This window comes from Peromyscus californicus, unplaced genomic scaffold (genome assembly GCF_007827085.1).
Source record: "Peromyscus californicus insignis strain IS unplaced genomic scaffold, ASM782708v3 Scaffold_12__1_contigs__length_115047231, whole genome shotgun sequence".
In the NCBI taxonomy this organism is placed as follows: Eukaryota; Metazoa; Chordata; class Mammalia; order Rodentia; family Cricetidae; genus Peromyscus; species Peromyscus californicus.
Window position 1 is genome coordinate 94792816 of NW_026294413.1, and position 15922 is coordinate 94808737.

The window sequence follows — 15922 nt, forward strand, 5'->3', positions numbered from 1 at the left end:
ATGGGCAAACTGAGGATGCTCTTGAACTCCTCCTGATCCTCCTGTCTCAGTTTCCCAAATCTTGAGAATAGGTGTATGTAACCACATCCAGTGAGATTATGGATTTTTAAACTTTATGAATTTCACAGTTTCATACACATATATATCATTCTCCTCATAACCTTCCCCTCCCACTGACCCCTTCTTCTCAACAAGTATATTTTTTTCTTCCTAAGATAGGGTCATACTCTTTAGCCTTTGTCTTTTGAGATAAGATTTTTTTTTTTTTGCAAGACAAGGTTTCTTTATGTAGCCCTGGCTGTCCTGGAACTCACTCTGTAGACCACCAGGCTGGCCTCGAACTCACAGAGATCAGCCTGCCTCTGCCTCCTGAATGCTGGCATTAAAGGCGTGCGCCACCACCGCCAAGTGAGACAAGATCTTTCAATATGGCTCAATATGGCACTGAACCCACCATGTCGCCCAGGCTGACCTCAAACACATGACCATCCTGCCACAGCCCCCGAGGCTAAAATTACCGGAAGTGCCACCATCCCTGGCAGCTATTTGCATTTGTAATAGAATGAAGTTCATTTGTTAACATTTCTGTTCCATTTTGGGCTCCCAACCCCCGACATTCTAGTTTATTTTAACTATTTTATCTCATAATATAGGTTCCATAAATCAAGAGCTCTCAGAGACAAAGACACAGAGACCAATGGAGAGAGATAGGCAGACAGGCACACACACACACACACACACACACACACACACACACACACACGCACACGCACACGCACACACGCACACGCACACGCACACGCACACGCACACACACACACACACACACACACACACACACACACACACACACGGGGGGGGGGGGGGGGCGGGGGGGAGATTAGCTCAATACTTCTGCCACCTTGTGCTGTGTATATTGCTCTGTATAAATAAAATACTGAGCAGCCAGTAGCCAGGCAGGAAGTATAGGTGGGACAAGCAAAAAAGAGAATTCTGGAAACAGGAAGGCTGAGTCAGGAGACGCCAACATGTAAAGGCAACAGGTAAAGCCACGGAACACGTGGCGACATATAGATTAACAGAAATGGGCTGAATATAAGAGTAAGAGCTAGTCGGTGGTAGGCCTGAGCTAATGGCCGAGCCATTTAATTAATATAAGCTTCTGAGTGATTATTTTATAAGTGGTTGTGGGGTCTGTGGGGCTGGGCAGGACTGGAGAAAACTCCAGCTACAACCTTGTTCTGGCTTTCTTCCCTTCTTTCTGCTTGGTCCCTTCCTCTCTACTGCCCCCTGTAGGTCACCAATGTCCTCATCGCTGAAATAACAAGACAGCCGTGTACGGTTTCTTACGGCACACTATGTGCACTTTTACCTTTCACTTTTGCCTGCTTAGCAGTAAAAACATTTTTTTAGACAGGGTCTGTTGACGCAGCCCAGGCTGACTTCAAATTCCAAGGCTGAATGATCTCTGCACTTCAGTTTTCCAGTGAATGGACTACAGGCAGGTGCCACTGAGCCTGTGTCTTAGTTATTTGCTTGTTTACTTATTTGGGGTGTGTGTGTGTGTGTGTGTGTGTGTGTGTGTGTGTGTGTGTGTGTGTTCATCGGGTGGAGGAAAGTGCCTTTTGCTATGGAGCCTTCTCACCAGCCAGAAACACACTTTTTGCTTTGTTTGTTTTATTTTATTTTTGAGACAGGCCTTCCCTGTATAGCCCTGGCTGGCCCGGAACTCACTCTGAAGACCAGGATGACCTCGAACTCAAAGACCTGCCAGCCTTTTTTAATTATGGAAAGAATACTAAAATCACATTACACATAGACAAATCCCACCAGAAAAGCTTTACTTCAGAGAAGGCACATGAAAATTATCACCCAACTTTCAACACAGATTTCAAAAAAAAAAAAAAAAAAAAAAAAACAGAAGATGCTTAATAAAACATCATCGTGATGGAAGAAGTCTGTCAATCGGAACTATCAGGATTCTGAGGTGAGATGCCAGCCATGGCGGGGGTCTTACATAGGCAAGGGGTAAAACAGAAGAGCAGAGGATGTAACAGTGAGTGCAGAAATGACCCTAAGAAGCCCAAGAAAACGCACCCCACAGTCGGTGACTGTGGAAGGGAAATGAAAGGTCTAAGTGGGACTGGGGGATGGCTCAGTGGGTAAAGGCACCTGCTGCCAAGTCTGGCAGCCTGAGTCTGACCCCGGGTCCCAGTGGTGAAAAGGGAGACCTAATTCCCATGGTCATCCTCTTACTTGCCCCGTGTGCCGAGGCTCAGGGCACACCATCACACACAGACAAAAACAGAATCATTTTATAGAGACGGTGTGTGGGAGACAATGGTGGCTATGGCAACAACGTGGGAGGAACACCAAATGCATACTTGCACTTCTCAAAGAAGAATGTAGTGGGACACGGTACACGTATGTGCCTATGTGTAGTGTGAGGTGCTGAGGAGCTAACCCTGGGCCTTCGATGTGGTCAGTTAGTGCTCTCCCACTGGGCCTCATCTCTAGGCCCCAAACGCAGTAAATATTTTTCAGTAACTAAGAACATCTGAAAAGGAGCTGAAGAGGTAGCTCAGCGGTCAAGAGCAGTTAAGCCCACTTGCTGCTCTTGCGCGGTACCCAGGTTTGGTTTCCCAAACTCCACTTCCAGGGGATACGAGGCCTCCTTCTGGCCTCCATGGGCAGGCGATACACACTTACAAGCAGGCAAACATGCATACCCATGAAAAAATTTAAAAAGAACATGTGTGGAAAGGTGTTCAGTGTCACTGGTCACTAGAGTAAAGCAAACTAAAGCCACAGGAGCCACCACCTCACACCTGTTAGATGACTATTGTCAAGAACGCAGGAAGAGCTGAGCATGGTGACACACACCTCTGACCCAAGACTAGGGAGCCTGAGGCAGGAGAACTGCCGTGAGTTCCAGAACAGTTTGGGCTACAAAGTGAAACCCTGTATGCACTGCTGTGCCAGAGAGAGACACAGAGAGGAGACAGAGACAGAGAAACTGAGGATGCTCAATGGAGCACAAGGCTTGGACTCAATCCTCACACCCTACCCCACCCCACACTCCGACCACACACATAAACCACTAAACCACTGCAAAAGAAAACAAAAGCGAAGACACGAGACAAGGAGTATAGACGAAGACATGAGGAACGCAGCCCCTTGGACATCCTTACATCCTCCGGGAGGATGTAAGTCAGCTGCATCACTACTGTGAAAAACAGTCCCGTGAGTCCTTGAAATACTGAAGACAGAAAGAAGGCCTATATGACCCAGCAGTCCTTCTTCTGGTCGCGGGCGGACCCAAAGGAAATGAAATCACGTCTCAAAGAAATACCCACACTCCGACGCTCACTTCAGGTTAGCCACAACAGCCAAGGTTTGGAATCAGCCAAGTGTCTATCAAGGAAGAGTGACTGAGCTAAGTGTGGTGTTTGCAATCCTGAACTTGGGAGGCAGAAGCAGGAGTATCAACTCAAGGTCAGCCTCAGCTCTATCTGAGTTCAAGGCTAGCACCTATGTGTCTTGAGACACATAGTCTCAAGAAAACAAATAAAACCAAGCAACAGCCAAGCAGGTGGTGGTGCACACCTTTAATCCCAGCATTCAGGAGGCAGAGCCAGGCGAATCTCTGTGAGTTCGAGGCCAGCCTGGGCTACAGAGGGAGTTCCAGGAAAGGCGCAAAGCTACACAGAGAAACATTGTCTTGAAAAAAAAACAAAAAAAACAAAAACAAAAAACCAAACAACAACAAAAGTGACCAGCAACGGTTCAGTACGTATGCACAATGCAATAATCAGCTTTAATAGAAGACGATGCCACTTGCGCTAACATGGACCCCGACATTATGCTAAGTGAAATAATCAAAGTGTAGAAAGACAAATACTAAATGGTCTCACTTATATATAATCCCTACAAAGGCGAAATTCATAGATGCAGACAGTAGGGACTACAGGGTTGGAGGAGAGAGAGGCATACTGAATAAAAAGGCAGGTCTGTGTCTGTGCTGGGGATGTGGCTCGGTTGGGAGAGTGCTTGCCTAGCATGCTGAAGCCCTGAGTTCAATTCCCTGCACAATATAAACCAGATATGGTGGCACATAACTATAATCTCAGCACTCAGGTATAGGCAAGATGGTCAGACATTCAAGGCCACCCTCAACTATAGAATAAGTTCAAGGCCAGCCTGGAACACACAAGTCCCTGTGTCAAAAAAAAAAAGAAAGAAAGAAAGAAAGAAAGAAAGAGAGAGAGAGAGAGAGAGAGAGAGAGAGAGAGAGAGAGAGAGAGAGAGAAAGAAAGAAAGGAAGAAAAGAAAAAAGAAAAAAACAAGCAAAAACACTTGAACCAATCAGACAACCAGACTACACCATGTAATAATTAGTGAAGAGCAGGTTATTTCAGGTTGCCTCTTTGTAGAAGGATTAAGGCAGAGGATTGCCAATTGAAACTGGCCTGTTGGGTAACTCTGCTCTAATCCAGATATCTGGGAGGGACAGATAAACAGATGAGTTTTGTCTTGGTGACAATCTGAACTTTAGATTGAGTGACTCCATTTTGATCTGTTTGTTTGCTTGTTTTTATTTTTCGAGACAGGGTCTCTCTACACAGCTCTGGCTGTCCTGGAACTCACTATGTAGACCAAGCTGTCCTCGAGTTCACAGAGACCCCCCTGCCTCCTGCCTCTGACCGCTTCCCAAGTGCTGGGATTAAAGGCATATGCTCGGAGCTCCATTTTTATTTTTTTTATTTTGTTTTTTTGAGACAGGGTTTCTCTGTGTAGCTTTGGTGCCTGTCCTGGATCTCCCTCTGTAGACCAGGCTGACCTCAAACTCATGGAGATCCACTTGCCTCTGCCCTCCAAATGCTAGGATTTTAAAGTCACACACCGCCATCATCCAGCTCCATTTTGATTTTTAACCTGGTTTTTGCAGGTGTCTATTCCAAAACAAGGCTTACTGTAATATGCATTTGACAAGATCAACACAATTAAGAGTTCGTGTTCCCGTAGTCCCAGTCTGGGTCAAATGCTTCCAGGATTTTTTTTTTCTTTTAAAGCAAGACCATTGTACGTGGAGCAAAGTGATAGCGCAGACTAAAGAGAGAAACACTGTTCACACTGAAGTCGTGCCGTACCAGAGAAACCACTCAAGGAACCCAGTCATCGTTTGGGGCTTCCTTTATGGTGTTCAGGAGAAAGAGGGACTGGTTATTAGGGTGTAGCTTCTACTTTGATTGACAGATTAGGCCATATACTCATTTTTCTTACTGAACATGTCCTATCCCATAATGAGTCTGATCTTAATTATATGCACACCCAATTACACCTCAGCAGAAAATGATACATAGGGAATTCTCCCTAAAAGGTTACTAGAGGACACAGTTTTGCCTCACTGCTCATGCACTCAAAACCAGTGCAGGCCAGGCTGGCCCTTCTGTTCTTCTTACCTGCTTAGGATAGAAACTGTCTAACTTTGACTGTTACTGGGGGCAGGGGAAGATAGCGTTGTTCAGAGATGGGGGTTCATGTAGCCAGATGCAGGTGGAGGTCAAGGGATTCAAGGTTGGCAAGTGCGTTTGGAGAGGGGTACGTGTGTGCACAGTAGAAGCAGATGAAGGAACTAGGCTGTCCCGTGCATTATTACAAGAGGAAGGGTATGTATAACAAAAATCAAAGGGGAGTCCGGGGAGGATGGCCAGGGAGCTAAATTATCTCCTGTGCATGGCTGACCCATTAGAAACTCGGTATATCCAGGTCTCAGGGCCTGGGCCTCTATTTCTAACTACTATGTAGGAGGCTGAGGCAGAAGCGGCACAAAGTCAAGGCCTCCCTAGAGTACAAAATGAGCTAGCTCTTCACCAACATGGGCAACTTAGTGAGACTTCCCTTCTCAGGTAGAGGGGTGATGTAGCTTAGTGGTAGAGTCTGTGCCTGGCGTGTATGAGGTACACAGCCCTGTCGTTCAAAAAAACTTATTGGCTGGGCAGTGGTGGTGCACGCCTTTAATCCCAGCACTCGGGAGGCAGAGCCAGGAGGATCTCTGTGAGTTCGAGGCCAGCCTGGTCTACAGAGAGAGATCCAGGACAGGCACCGAAATTACACAAAGAAACCCTGTCTTGAAAACAAACAAACAAAAAAACAATAACAACTTAGTGTGTGTTAAGTGCTTTGCCTGCATGTATCTACATGTATATGTACCCCCACCTTTCTTTCTTAATTTTTATTTTAACATTTTTAAAAATAGGAAATGCCATGCATACTGGAATATTCTAAATCTTTACAGGCCCTTTGCCCAGTTGTAGAAATTGTCAACTTAGATCCCAGATATCTTATCAGTGTTTCAGTCTTGAAAACACTTCTGGAGAAGGATGACTTCAGCCAATCAAGAGACAGCAGAAAATACTTCCGCCAAAGGGGCGATGGGTGGGAAGCTTTTGCTATCTTCATCTGTAGATCTAAGTCAAAACCAAAGGTGTGGCTAGGGGTTGGGCAATGGAGGGCTGGGCAATGGAATGTAAACGCTACATGTTTTCACAGAGTAGAAAGGAGAGAACTACCCGGGAGAAAGGGAAGGAAGAGAGCCTGGGGAGTAGGAAATTCTGCTCTTGTCTGCAGTCTAAAGGGAACCAAGACTCCTAACCCAGTCCTGGGGAGGCTGAGGCTTAGGAGTGTGGAGAGTTAAAGGCCAGTCTGGCTCTAGTGAGATCCTGCCTCAAAATAAGTAAATAAACACATTAATAGGTAGATAGATAGGTAGATAAATCAATAAATACATAAATAAAAAAAAGAACGGCTTTGGCTGCAGAGGGGCTAAGGGTGAGTAAGGCTCTTGCCGAGGACATGAGTTCAGGTCCCAGCACCAGTGTCAGTCAGGTCATGACCACCTGACTCCAGCTCCAGGGGGAGCTGATGCCTCAGGCACCTGTATTCGAATTGCTGTGTGTGTGTGTGTGTGTGTGTGTGTGTGTGCTCTGCCAAACCGAGACAAGATCCAAGGAAGAGCCAGGTACAGTCAGGCAAGGGTAGTTTATGAGTGCATTGTAGACAGAGTGTGGGGTCATGGCCCCTGAAGAAGAGCTTGACTAGACAGATGGTCACGGGAAAGGAACTAAAGAGGAAGTCATGTGGCTGAGCCGGAAAGGAAAGGAATGCCTAAGAGACAGCTGGGTAGGTAGTGCATGGCTTAGGAGTGCAGGTTGTGGGGGACCAGTCCCCACATTTATTTACCCAAGGGGCTCTTGAAGAATGAGGAATAAGAGACAAGTTAGAAATAGAGGGGGAGAGAAACAGAGAGAAACGCAGGACAGACTCGGGTGGGCCTGGATCCTTACCCACCGGCCCAGAACTTTATTCCAAAGGTCTATTTATAACAATGCCAAGGGGTGGAGCAAAAGACCTCCCCCTTGCTTTCTAGTTACAGCCAAGTGCAGACCATCTTCAGACACCTGCACCCAGGCCCAAACCATCCTCTCTATGCAGACCTGCTGGGTACAGCCACTAGGAAACCTGAAAATGGGCTCCCATAGCAGGTAGTTGGGGAAAACTAAGCTTTCTATTCAACAAAATCTATCGGAACAGAAAGCCTAATTCAGGCCCGTGTCTTCAGTCAGAGCAGTGGCTGCCGCAGAATCAGTGAGGTTGGGGATTGGATAAAGGACTCCAGACAGCACAGGGTCTCCACTGCTGCCCTGATCAGAAAGGTAGCCTCCTCTTCGTGTGTCCTGGTATTGCAAGTGCCCACCCCAGTTCTAGGGACTGACTATTCCAAGCTATAAAGTCTGTAAGAAAGGAGGGATCATTTCTTTCCTTGTCCCTTTGTTTCTTTTAAGGTCATCAAAAAGCTTTCCTAGAACCCCACCCCCACCCCCACCCCGTCCCATAGGCTTGACCTTTCCCCTCCTAGCAAGAGGCTCCCATCCCCCCACCCCCCCCCCCCACCCCCCGCCATATTCATGCCTGTTTGCCTAAAGCAGAGCAGGAAAAGAAGCAGAGGATGTGAGCCTCCTGGGATTTACCCTGAGTCACACTGGGCAAGAATGAACAACAGAAAGACAAAGGGCGTCGAAGATCAGCGCCCTCAGCTTCGTGGTGTGATCCCAACTGTCTCCTGACCCAGCACCTGTAGGTGAGTTCTTTTGGAGATGCCAGAAGCCCTCAGACAGCTCGAGGTGTCTCTTAAAGGGCCTTCCCTTTGAGCTGGAGGTAACTGTATCAGCTCATTTTGCACACTTGGGAAGGTCTTCTTTGGGGGAAAACAGCCATGTGGATCCAATATGGGCACCACCCTGGACGAGGGTGGAAGAGGCAAAAGGAAGGCCTCGAGGGACAGCCTGGGCCAGCTTGCAAAGAAAGCTGCTTTTTCTTAATCTCCACAGAACTGGGGAGGGCGTGGTTCTTATTTTTGAATTGAAGTGATAAACTTTTTTATGCACCAATTGGGAGAAGGTATTACTAGGGGCGACGACAATAAAGGCATAAAGGCCTGGAGATGGGACAGGAGGCAGGCAGGGATCCCCTGGGGTGTGGCACTGTTTCTGATGAATGGATGCTTGGGTGTAGCCTCCCTCTGCCGCACTGTGAGTCAGCCAGCAGCCGGGCGCGCCCAGAGCTGAGGTCCCGTGCGCGGACACGTGCTGAGGGTTGGGAAGCGAGCTAGCTTTGCAGGATCCCTGTTCCTTCTGGGACTTGCCGGACGAAAATGTCCAGTTTCGTTCTGGACCAGAAGTTTCTAGTTAGCTCGAGAAGAAAAGGGAGCTTAAGGGAGGTTGGACGCATTAGCACTAGCACACTCCAAGGCCACGGGCACAGGGCCCTGCACGCACGCTCTCTCCTTTGGAGACAGGGCTCCGCCTGGCGGCCGCGATCAAAACCTTAAAAAAGACCGAGGGGTCCCTCCTGGTGAGTCACCGCAGGGTGTGGCCGGGTGCGCAGCTCCCGCGGTTCCGTAGCCTGCAAGGCCTTCCTGCAGCCCGAGGGCGCCCGCAGGCGCCGGTTCCCCTCTCCCAGCCTCCTTCAGCACCTCGCCTCCATTCAGAGAGGAGTCCCCGGAGGATCAGGGGACGGGAGTACCCCCCATCCTAGGTGCAGCCTGCTTTCTGAAGCTAATGAGTAGTAGGCGGCGGAGAGGATGGGAAACCCGCCCCCAACGGCGCCAAAGAGCTGGGCCCTGCTTGGCGAGATCACTAAGTGAATCCAAAAGTAGGACAATAGGAGCTTTAATTAAGGGCAGATCAAGGAGGCACCAGCAGGACAGAGCTCTGGGCCAAGTTCAGCGGATCCCCGACTGGAGAGAAGTGCTCGGTTTCCTCACTGCTGATGGCTGGAGTCTTTGCTCGCCTTGTTAGATCCTGGTTGACAGCCTGGGTTCATGGACGCCTGGCAGCGCTGTCCGAGCCTGGGAAAGGAAGCACGACGCAGTAAAGGCAGTACCCTGGGGACCCATTGCTGTGCTGAGTTAAATCTGGTTAGAGTATGCTGGCCAGGAACTCTACTTTCCAGTCGTTGAGGGCAGAGCGGCTCAGTAGACAGGTCTGTAGAAAGGAGGTTAACACTGAGCCAGGGTTGGAGCCTGTGAGGAGTGTGCACCCCACTCTCCCTTATCCTCCACCCCCTAACACCACTAGACTTTCTGTACATCCTCTGGGATGGGGTCATCCTCTGGGATGGGGTCATCCTTTCCACTCGTTGGAACAAGATAGTGTCCTTAGCCCCATGCCATTGGCATGAAGTCTCTTGCCTTAGGCCAGCCAGGAAGACAATGAGGTTGGTGAGCCCTGCTCCTGAGTGCTCATAATAATCTACGGCTCTGGGTCGCTCCTTCTTGGCTTGTTTCTTTACCAGTTTGGAATAAGAAGGGAGTTAGATGTGGAGAAACTTAAGGCTGGGATCTGCCTGACACAGGAAACTTCAAAGTAACCAACAGATCCCCACCCCACCCCAGGTGGTTAAAAAAAAAAAAGTTCATGGGGTCTGGAGACACCTCTGGGTCCCATCTGCCCTCTGCTGGGAGGCCAGCAGGTAGAGGTCTTTCAGCAGGCAGAAGTCCATTCCAGTGGTGTGTGTTTGGGGGTGGGGGGCGCGTGCACAGCCTCAGACCTGCTCCCTGCTTGGCACCTCCTCAGATGAGCTCCAGTAACTCCCAAAGCACTGGCCCAGGTGGCTGTTCTGTGGCACCTCCATCTCCGGGAGACGGGGTCTGAGGATTCCACACTACAGAGACCTGCTGCTCCTGTGGCTGTGCTCTAGGAAGGTGTGCCCGCTGATGCTCAGGTAGGGCTCCCCTCACTGGCTCCCTGGGCATGCTGCTCCAGGTCTTTCATATTGTTACTGCCATGGCTTGGGGGAGTTCTGGGTTATCAAGGACAGCTGCAGCAGCTTATCTGAACACTGATTTGGATGTGGGGGATGGGGTGAGACAGGGTTTCTCTGCCTGTAGCTCTGGCTGTCCTGGAACTCTCTCTGTAGACCAGTCTGACCTCTCAACTCAGAGACTTGCCTGCCTCTGCCTCCTGCATTAAAGACATGTGCCACCACCACTCAGCTTGATTTTAATTTTTTTTTAAGTACGCCAGAGCCAGCTCACCCTGCAGAGGGAGGGCAGGAGCAGGTCAGCAGGCAGATTACTGGGCTTTGGGTGGGAACAGGGACTAAGAGGGTGTGAGGGATGGAGGAGGGAGGACACTTCCCTGGGGGTTCATCACAGGGAAGGGAGAGATCTAACTAACAGGTTTTTTGACCTCCTCCACCCCCCATAATACATTTCTCAGCTGACGCAGTAAGCCAAATCAAGCCTAATTGAAAAAGTATAAGTGATAGTAATCTGCGCTGATTACCTCCTAGAAAGGTCACGACAGAACCCAGTGGTACTTTTAGAGCTTTATTAGGAGGGAAGGGGGGAGAAGGCCTGGGGGGGGAGGGAAAGGGGGAGGGAGCAGAGCAAAGAGAGAGACAGAGAGAGAGTGTGGGGGTCTGCGTCCAGTTTTTTAAGGTGGGTATGTAGTTGTCTGTGCCCGCTGGTGACATAAGATGCAAGAACCCACGCTGAGCATGTGCTGGAGTGAGGGCAGGATCCTAACAATAACAACAGCTTTATTTGAGCAAAGCAACTCCTGGAAGAGTTCTCCAGTCCCAGAGATGGAGGCTGGAGAAGCCACACGCCCAAACTAAAGCGAGGGAGATCATATAGGTTGTAGAAGAAGGGTGATGATGTGTCTGCCACAAGCTGGGTCTGTGCCCAAGTATGGTCAACAGCTGGCAGGGATTTGGGCAGCTGGCAACTTCAAGGAGAGGAAGCTGCCAAGAATTCAGAACTGGGTTTTTTGGCGCCTTCCCTTTGTTTGGAGAGTCTCAGATAGGACAGGGTTTGGAGAGAGAGAGAGAGAGAGAGAGAGAGAGAGAGAGATGGAATGGGGTTTTCTGGATCATGTAGGGGTGAGCTGAAGGTTCCAACCAAACACTAACTAGAGTGGGAAAGGCAACTAAGAAAGGCAGAAGGGCTAGACAGAGATCCAGGAGACTACTCACCCAGTGGCCGTGGTTCCTCAGCTAGGAACTCCATCTGGTCATCCTGGAGTTGATACTAATAGTAGCAGGGGTTTTTTTTTTGTTTTGTTTTGTTTTTTTTTTTTTTTTTTTGGTTTTTCGAGACAGGGTTTCTCTGTGTAGCTTTGCGCCTTTCCTGGAACTCACGAGGCCCAGGCTGGCCTCGAACTCACAGAGATCGGCCTGGCTCTGCCTCCCGACTGCTGGGATTAAAGGCGTGCGCCACCACCGCTGGGCCAGTAGCAGGGTTTTTTATTGAGTATTTTTGAGAACACACACACACACACACATTCCTTTAGAGTTTCTTGTATAATTTTTTAGAATTGTATAGTGAGCTGAAATAACATGGGTTTACAGAAGGAAACTGAGGCAGAAAGATCAGTAGGGTTTTAGTCAAACTCTCACATCAGGACTCAAATCTATTGCAATGGGTATAAACTTCAGGGCCCTGGTAAACACAGGACCCCTGTCTCCACCCACCTGGCTCTGGCACTGGCACTGAAGGTGGGCTGTGTGCCTTGAGGACCCTGGAATCCAACCAGGACAGATACGGGAGGGTGAAGTCTAACCCCAAAGGTGAGACTTTTTATGTTCCTGTGTCAGGCAAAGGAAAGAGGTCACAGGTCACCTAAACCCACCAGCTAGGCTGAGGGCAGGAATGACCTGGGTTGCTCACTTTTCTTTCTTCCTTTTTTCTTTTTTGTTTGTTTGTTTTGTTTTTTTGAGACAAGGTTTCTCTCTGTAGCCCTGGCTGTCCTGGAACTCACTTTGTAGACTACACTGGCCTCAAACTCACAGAGATCTGCCTGCCTCCTCCTCCTGAGTGCTGGGATTAAAAGTGTGCACCACCACACCCTCCCCTAAAGTGTTTTCATGGACATTAAATGGATTGATGGATGTTTATTCCCAAAACCAAGTCTGTCTGCTGAATGATCAAGGGGTCCAGTGAGTGAGGAAGATTTCTTCAGAATACCAACCAACAAGAAGACTGCAGGCCAGGGCCCTGGAGCAAAACTCAGCTAACTCAAGCCCTTTTGTTCTTAGGCACAGGAGAAGAAAGTGGGTTTTGCTTAGGAAAGGCTGGGTGACTGGACATGTGCAGGCATCTCTCCAGTGGGCCTGCTGCCCTGTGATGTCACAGATCTGGATACCCATATCAGTTTTAAAATGGCGTAGTCCTATTGTGGAATAATCTTTTTTTTTTTTGGTTTTTCAAGACAGGGTTTCTCTGTGTAGCTTTGTGCCTTTCCTGGAACTCACTTGGTAGCCCAGGCTGGCCTCAAACTCACAGAGACAGAGATCCACCTGGCTCTGCCTCCCGAGTGCTGGGATTAAAGGCGGGCATGCACCGCCACCGCCCGGCTGAATAATCTTTTTGTACACTGTGAAGATGTGTCACTCTGATTGGTTTAATAAAAAGTTGAACAGCTAATAGCTAGGCAGGATTTCCAGGCACAGAGGATGCTGGGAAAAGGGGAAGAATCATGAGGAGACATGAAGAAAGTATGACATGTGGGAGATGAAGTGACAAGCCATGAGTCACGTGGCAGCACGTAAATGAGTATAAATGGGTTAATTTTTTTTTTCTTTCGAGACAGGGTTTCTCTGTGTAGTTTTGGTGCTGTCCTGGATCTCGCTTTGTAAACCAGGCTGGCCTCAAACTCACAGAGATCTTCCCGAGTGCTGGGATTAAAGGCGTGAGCTGCAGAAATGGGTTAAGTTATAAGAGCTACTTAGAAACAAGCCTAAGCTATTGGCCGAGCTTTCATAATCAATAAGTCTCTGTGGGGTTATTTGGGAACTGGCTGGAGGGACAGAGAAAGACTTGTTACATAGTCCTGCTTGTCTTGACGTCTTCAGCCCTGAATGGGGAGGAGAGGGACTGGGTGAGTCAGTTTTTACTGCCAGCCCTAAAAAACATCCCTGAACTGACTGGCACGCCTGTCTATGTAGTGAAACCAGGCTAAGGCAGCAGCGTCAGTCACCCTTAAGATATTTTGACAGGCCCAGTGAAGTAGTGACCTAGGCGACCGTCATCATCGTAACCCATGTAGCAGAGGTGTGTGTGCAGAAAGCAGGTCGGACTAGTGTATAGCTCAGTCGCATTTAGTGATTTACTTAATTCACTTCCTTTTTCAGGGCAAGGCCTCCCTGTAACCCTGTCTGGCCCTGAACTCTTGATTCTCCTGTCTCTGTCTCCTGAGTTCAGTAAGTGGGTTTAGTCAGTCACCTGGCCTCAGATCAGCGATATTCTGTTTGTTTGTTGTTTGTCTTTTTTCAAGACAGGGTTTCTCTGTGTAGACCTGGCTGGTCTCAAATTCAGAGACCCGCCTGCCTCTGTCTCCTGATGCAACTACCATCCAGACAGTGATATTTTAGTAGAAAAATTGAAAGATTGTTTATTTTGTCGGGTGGTGGTGGTGGTGGTGGTGGCGGCGGCGGCGGCGGCGGCGGCGGCGGCGGCGGCGGCGGCGGCGGCGGCGGCGGCACACGCCTTTAATCCCAGCACTCAGGAGGCAGAAGCAGGCAGGTATCTGAGTTCAAGGCCAGCCTGGTCTACAGAGTGAGTTCTAGGACAGCCAAGGCTACACAGAGAAGCCATCCTGAAAAAACAAAAAAAAATTATTGTTTTGTGTGTGTGTGTGTGTGTGTGTGTGTGTGTGTGTGTGTGTGTGTACACTTGCATGTGCACACATGTGCCCCACGATGTGAATGAATATGGAGGCTGGAGTACTTACAGGAATCAGTTTTCTCTTTCCACCATGGAGTTCCAGGGATTGAACTTGGGTCATTAGACTCAGCAGCAAGCACTCTATCCCCTGTGCCATCTCGTTGGACCAAAATTAGTGATTTTTAAAGTCAACTAAAAAGTCCAGTGTGGTGGTTCATACGTATAATTCCAGCACTTGGGAGACAGGATCACTGCTAAGTTGGAGGCCAGCCTGGGCTACTGAGTGAAACCCTGTCTCTAAGAACAAAACCAAGAATAGCCAAAAAGCAGCTGTGCATGTGCTGCACGTGATCTCAGCACTTGGGAGGTGGAGGCAGGAGGATGCTCGGTGGTGTACTGTGTGATCTCAGTCAGCACTTGGGAGGTGGAGGCAGGAGGGTCAGGAGTTCAGAGCCACTTTAACTACGTGGTAAGTCAGAGGCCCGTCAGGGCTACATGAGATCTTGTATCAGAAAATAAAAATAAGCCATGGGTATGGTGGCTCATGCCTTTAATCTCAGCACTTGGGAGAGAGGCAGGCAGATTGCTGGGAGTTAGAGGCCAGCCTGATCTGCATAGCTAGTTCCAGTGCAGCCAGTCAGTGAAACTGTCATTTAAAAAAAAGTTAAATTTAAAGGGTGGGGTGGGGTGCTGGAGAGACGACTCAGCAGCAGTTAAGAACATGTTATTTAGAAAATCAGAAACTGCACCCCAGCATCCAAGGAGGGTGGCTCTTACCTGCCTCTAACTCCAGTTCTGAGGGGTTTAACACCCTTCCCGTCCTCTGGGGGCACTGCACTCAGGTGCACAAACCCCACTCAGATACACACATATACATATAATTAAAAATATTTTTAAAAATTCATTCAATCAATCAATCAATATTTAACTTTAAACAAAAAAAATGAGAGAGAGAGAGAGAGAGAGAGAGAGAGAGAGAGAGAGAGAGAGAGAGAAGGAAGTCAGTTAAAAGCAGCTGAGGCTGGAAGGTTTATTTTCCCAAAGTCACAGCCCAACACACCCGAGAGCCTTCAGGAGACGGGAGTGGGGCTTCTTGGGTAAGCTCAGGTCTAAGACCACAGAGAACTTCGCTTTTCCTTTCCCAGTGGTTAGCCCGGGCGTGCGCCTGGGGTTGAAGGGAGGGAACACTGCAGGTGCCAGAGGTTGGAGAAAGGTCTTCCGGGACAGGCTGACCTTGATGTTTCTCATTTGAGTCCGGAACAAGGGTTGGGGGAGCAACAGAGACCTTTGCAAAGATGCTTGGGAGGTGAGAGACTTCCTGGGGCCAGGTCTACCTGCCTTTCTTCTGCCTCCAGTCCCCCAAGCTAGCCTTGGTCCTACACTTTCTCTTCCAGCCCAGAGAGCTCCCGGGTGGGCACACCTCCCAGGTGGGCACGACTTCCTGAAATTTGTGAGTTGGGGAGGAGGTATGTGCAGGAGCACCCTGCCTGCCCTGAGCCTCCTCTTGCCTCTTCCTCCTGTCCGTGGGACCATGGACCCTCAGTTCTTCCCTTCCTCCCAAGCAGTGGATGCCTGTGACTCACCCACCTGGATAAAGAGCTCAGGGGCAGGTTGACTGGGCTGGCCTTGACCCCTGCTCCCTATTGCACAAGCTGGGTGGGAGACAAATGTCTCGGGCCAGTGTGGCCTCCAGTT

General features: G+C 49.1%; 1 protein-coding gene across 1 annotated transcript in view; it reads left to right on the top strand.

The window, feature by feature from the left end:
• The first annotated feature begins 8767 nt into the window (after window positions 1–8767).
• Mmrn2 (multimerin 2) overlaps window positions 8768–15922 on the top strand; it is a 35320-nt gene continuing 28165 nt past the window's right edge. The window contains exons 1-2 of the mRNA XM_052733967.1: window positions 8768–9543; window positions 10137–10284. Of these exons, the coding sequence (XP_052589927.1) occupies window positions 10277–10284 (8 nt within the window). The 5' untranslated portion in view covers window positions 8768–9543; window positions 10137–10276. The remainder of the gene's footprint in view (window positions 9544–10136; window positions 10285–15922) is intronic.